The 5,681-nt window shown below is 46.0% G+C and overlaps 1 protein-coding gene across 9 annotated transcripts in view; it reads right to left on the bottom strand.

Annotated features, from left to right (window-relative positions):
- The window catches only part of MDGA1 (MAM domain containing glycosylphosphatidylinositol anchor 1), a 133,427-nt gene that overhangs the window by 14,671 nt on the left and 113,075 nt on the right, over positions 1–5,681 (bottom strand). For 3 of the 9 annotated variants that reach the window (XM_072410010.1, XM_072410007.1, XM_072410012.1), the window contains 2 exons: positions 3,085–3,240; positions 1,157–1,312 (listed from right to left, as the gene is read on the bottom strand). In XM_072410010.1, the coding sequence (XP_072266111.1) occupies positions 1,157–1,312; positions 3,085–3,240 (312 nt within the window). Of the gene's footprint in view, positions 1–1,156; positions 1,313–3,084; positions 3,241–5,681 lie in introns of those variants that run through there. The other 6 variants (XM_072410011.1, XM_072410008.1, XM_072410013.1 and 3 more) reach the window with 4 other exon arrangements.

The raw sequence follows: 5,681 nt of genomic DNA, 5'->3' as shown, positions 1-5,681 counted from the left end.
TATGGTATATGTCAGAGCTATATAAATGTATAATAATAGTGTGTGACTGTGGGGGGACATTAGAGTGTCAGCTCCTCTGTACAGTGACTGATAGGACTGGCTCAGTGTTCTCTGTACAGCACTATGGTATATGTCAGAGTTATATAAATGTATAATAATAGTGTGTGACTGTGAGGGGACATTAGGAAGCCCATTGTACCCCTATAACCGGAATCCCAATCTGCCAACTGGCAGTGATCTCATTGGTCTCTGTGCCCCCCCAGTGACCCCCCCCGTGCAGAGGCCCCATCGCAGCAGCGCAGGGTTTGCACAGGGGATTGGTATGCGGAGTTCTGCACAGCTGCTCGGCTGATGAAAGTCTAATGGGTCTAATCATCCGTGAAAAAGCTTTGCAGTGAATATTTGCTCCCTGGAAACCGCAGCTCTGCGCCGCTAATTGTTTAACAATAACAAAAGCAAATCATGAATACAATGCGGCCACAACCGCTGTGCAGAATCTTCTGGAATCTGCGGTCTTAGCCTGTGCCGGCCCATGCGCAACAAGGAAATCTTTCACCAATATTTTTAGGACCAGAATGGAGGAACTGATGGGAAATGAGCGGTGGAGGCATTGTGCTGATTACGTATTATATCTCCACATTGAGCTCCTTATTGTTGCTGGCTGTGACTCTGGAGCTGGGAGACAGCTCTGTGGTCTGACTGTTCATTGTTATTCTGGCAAACCAAATCCTAGCTGGTGAGAGTGCTGATGAGGATGGTGCTAAGGATCTGTGATCATTATTGCTTTCTGTGTACCCTCCATCAATAAATAAAGCATTTGCAGTTGTCCGCAGATCCCGCCATGAACAACAGCACTTCCTGTCTAAAGGGTGACAACATTGCCTAGGAATTAGGAGCAGTGTTGTCAGCTTCCTGTGTGCACTGCTTTATCCCTAAGATTGGAAGCCTAGCCAATAACTGAAGGGTCACATAGCAGGCTGACAACGCTGCTGATAATTGTGAGCCAGAGCTTTAGTGTTGTCAGTGTGAAACAGGAAATGCTGCAGGCGGAATCCCCAGATAATGATTTGTATATAGTAGACATGATACTGGGCAAAGGATTTATGGTTGTACAGCACTATGGCATAGGTTGGTGCTATAGCATCAGGTGACTCACCTATATGCCTCCCGTACATGTGATAGTAGAAGGAGATGCAGTATGACGGTGCTTTGGGTTTTATTTTGGCCACGGTTACGTTGTACATGGGACTGATGAGGCGCGCTCTGTCCCCCGCCCTCCGGGGCTTCGATGCCTCAATAAACATGTAGAAACCTGGAGGAGAAGACAAGAATTGTATGAGGGCCCATTCACCTGAATGAATATGTGGCTTAAAGGGGAGCTCCGGGGCACACAGCTTGCCTGGTTTCCCCAGGAACCTTTGCTGAGTGTATGATGAGTGAATGCCGAGTGTATGCTGAGTGTATGCTAGGTGTATGCAGGGTGTAGGCTGAGTGTATGCAGAGTGAATGCTGAGTGAATGCTAAGTGTATGCTGAGTATATGCGGAGTGTGTACTGCATGTATGCAGAGTGTATACTGAGTGTATGTTGAGTGAATGCTGAGCGTACGTTGAATGTATACTGACTGTATGTTGAGTGAATGCTGAGTGTATATTGAGTGAATGCTTAACGTATGTTGAGTGAATGCTGAGCATATGCTGAGTGTATGTTGAGTGAATGCTGCATGTATGCTGTGTGAATGTGGAGTGAATGCCGAGTGTATGTTGCGTGAATGCAGAGCGTTTGCTGAGTGAATGCTGAGTGTATGTTGAGTGAATGCTGAGTGTATGCTGAGTGTATGCTGGGTGTATGCTGAGTGTATGCTGAGTGAATGCTGAGTGTATGCTGGGTGTATCCTGAGTGTATGCTGAGTGAATGCTGAGTGTATGCTGAGTGTATGCTGGGTGTATGCAGGGTGTAGGCTGGGTTTATGCTGAGTGTGCTGAATCTATGCTGAGTGAATGCTGAGTGTATGTTGAGTGAACGCTAAGCGTATGCTGAGTGTATGTTGAGTGAATGCTGAGTGTATGATGAGTGAATGCAACATGTATGCTGAGTGAATGTTGAGTGAATGCCGAGTGTATGTTGTGTGAATGCAGTGCGTATACTGAGTGAATGCTGAGTGTATGTTGAGTGAATGCCGAGTGTATGTTGAGCGTATGTTGAGTGAATGCAAAGTGTATGTTGAGTGAATGCCGAGTGTATGTTGAGTCTATGTTGAGTGAATGCCGATAATGCCGAGTGTATGTTGAGTGAATGCTGAGTGTAGGTTGAGTGAATGCTGGGTGTATGCTGAGTGTATGTTGAGTCAATGCTGGGTGTATGCGGAGTGAATGCCCAGTGTATGTTGAGTGAATGCTGGGTGTATGCCGAGTGTATGTTGAGTGAATGCCGAGTGTATGCTGAGTGCATGCCGGGGGTAAATTGAGTGTATGTTGAGTGAATGTTGAGTGAATGTTGAGTGTATGTTGAGTGAATGCTGGGTGTATGTTGAGTGAATGCAGGGTGTATGTTGAGTGAATGCTGGGTGAATGCCGGTTGTATGCTGTGATATTGGGACATGAATGGATGGTATTCCTCCTCTATGTGGCTCCATATGGCGGGCGCTGTTTTCTGACATTTGTACCGCACAGCAAACACATAAAATGGAAAGATCTCACTCCATACAATGCAGCGGATGGGCATATGGTGTGGGGGCAGGGAACAGGCGTTTTGGGGTGACTGGCGGCTGCGACATTCTGCTGGCAGAGGCTCCGTGCTGTGTCATTACCTGCACAGGTCACTCCATATAGCAGCGCTATCATCCTATCATCTGTCCAGGGAAGCGCCACCCTGAGCTCCAGCCAGTGACTTTGCCTAGGCTGATGATGTCATCACTCTGCTGCAGGCAGGAGGAAGCATTTCCTCAGTCTCCACTCCTCCTAGTGAGCATTCTGCATCATTATACCTCGGTAACCAATCCCCAGGTGAGAGGCGCAACCTATGAATCCTGGGAAATGAAGGTGCAGGACCAATAAACCCGCCGGATCCGTCACATTGCTCCTACCTTCCTGAGTGCCGCTGTTGTCTCTTTCGGGCCCCGTGTTCCGGGTCCTTTTCACATTTTGCGTCTTCCAACTCTGGCGGATCCAATCGAAGGTGTCGTCCTTATCCTGCACAAACCCGCAGAGCTTCTCATCATTAAAATTGCAGCTGTTATCTGCTGAAAAGCAAAAGAGATTGTTAGCCTTTGGGCACCGGGATTGTGTCATGTGATTTGGCAGAATATGATTCTCTTATGGCGTTTCATATTCCAGGTCTCAGGTAAATGCCCCTCAGTCCATGTGAAGCCCACCACCAACTGCCTCTATACAGCACCTGGAAGATGTACTGATGATTATAGATGTCATCTCTAATCTAGCGCTTAATATGGATAATGTACTTATATAATGAATAATAATGAATAATAATGAATAATAATGATACGCTACATATATTATAACTGATATTATAGCAATCACAGTAAAGTTTTATTCCCCATTATTACAAATTCACATTTTGTTCTATTACAATAAATGTAGTGATTATGGTGTTGGCCACTAGGGGGAGCTCTCATGGGCTAAGTGAAATTACTTTAGATATTCTATCAAAGCAAAACAAATCTTATAAAAGCAGACAGAAATCCATGTATAGAATCTTTCTATAATGAGAAAAGCTGTACGATGGATCTTTGTAGATGACGGATTTTTGGGTGTGCCTGTGTCCCCTGTGCTCCCGCCAGCCCCTATATCACTGCTGTGTTCTGTAGTGATGTAGGAGGGCAGCAGGGGCCACAAATCTTGGAACTGATGTGTGTATGACCAGCAGGGATTACCAGGGGCAAAGTCCTCTCACTCCATACCTGCAGCTTGCTGCACCACCATGATGGCGGCTGTACTCCCCCCATGCAGCAAGAGTTGCCGGATTGAGCAATGGGAAAGCAGAACTTTTACTATTAAGCAGAGGCCCCCTTATAATTTACCCCTCATTGCAAATGCTGAAAGGTATCGGGCTTGGTATGGTCAGAAGAAGGGGGTAAGCTTGCTGCCCATCCTTTCCGGGGCATCCAGCTCACATGCTGGGTAAGGGTTTGGTGCCAAAAATAATTTAATATAAATATAACTGTGTTCAGCCCGGCTTGACATTTAAAGCCTTCCACACAGCATAGCCAGGTTGGTGACCTGACTTGGCTCCTCTGGTGTTTCAGCATCCCAGCTTGGTCACCCCCCACCCCCAGCCGGTCATCCTCTGCTCTGTCCTATGAGGTCTTGCTGTATGAACGCACCACACTGACCCCACTGCTCCTTTCCCAGGACTGTTCAGCTATAAGGGTAAACTTTACTATATAACTTTATTATGTTTTATTATTTTTTACTATTTCCTATTTAACCCATTCCATCCATGCCTCCTATGAAAACAAGTCACCCCATGATGGTGGGAAAATATAAAAACATGGACAGAGGTTGGAAATAAAATTAAATCCATGTAATAAAAGCCAAGAAATAAAAATAAACTCTTCTGGGCAGAGTCCTCCCCTCGTATTGTATTATGCTTCCCCACCTCCTAGATTGTAAGCTCTTCGGGGCAGGGTCCTCTCCTCCTCCTGTGTCACTGTCTGTATCTGTCTGTCATTTGCAACCCTATTTATTGTACAGCGCTACGTAATATGTTGGTGCTATATAAATCCTGTATATTAATAATATTATTATGAAGAGAGCAGAATGAGGACATTCCAGGGACACGTGGGCTTTAAACTTTCCCCATTCCAGCCATCTGGCAGACCTGGATCGTCATTGTGTATGCCGGCGGTGTAGTCGCTAGCCGTAGGTCTCAGCGGACCGCTGGCTACGTCTGTATGGAAGCTGATATCACTCACTCAATCTGTACGGAGGGCGGCATTGCAGCCAAACATCTCATTACTGATGTTAGAAATGTCGGCTTGCTGCAACATGGGCAGGGAAAATTCCTGAAAAACCCCAAATAAAACATTCCGGATAGATTCGTATTCTCTGATCTGGGAGGAATTTACTACACTCGGCCCAACATTGAATCCGGATTTACAGCTTCATATCGGAGGGGTTTAAAGGGAACCACAGGGGACTGCGGCCTGCTGCTTGGTATACACCGGCCCTTGGGACATTATTTCCCCAAATGAGCCCAATCATGGAGCGGAATATCTCCTATGGTCATCATTCAACAATAAAAAAATAGGAAGGGGTTCAAACTACTGCTAAATATCAATTAATGCTCCTCTCTACCTGGAAACAAGACATGAGGGAATATCATCCAATGGTGGCACCTCTAATGGCGAGAGTTCCTTAGCATTGAAGAGATTATTTCCTGTTGTACCTCTGGGGCAGGAAGTTGGGGTGATTTTCTTTTACTTGACATGAGATTGAAAACTGCTGGGGTCCCAACCATTCCCTACGCTGAAAAAACCCAAACTGATTGTTCATTGTCCTTCGGACATTAATTAGCCAATGGTCAGTAGCAGATGGAAATGCCCCATGGTCAGTGGGAGTAAGGAATGACATCTATAGCCAGAGGAAGAAATAGTGCCCCATCATTTATATCACTGGGAGGAATGGTGCCCATCATTTATATCACTGGGAGGAATGGTGCCCC

Source organism: Pyxicephalus adspersus, chromosome 4 (assembly GCF_032062135.1).
Source record: "Pyxicephalus adspersus chromosome 4, UCB_Pads_2.0, whole genome shotgun sequence".
Lineage (NCBI taxonomy): Eukaryota > Metazoa > Chordata > Amphibia > Anura > Pyxicephalidae > Pyxicephalus > Pyxicephalus adspersus.
This window is presented reverse-complemented; position numbering and strand designations above follow the sequence as displayed.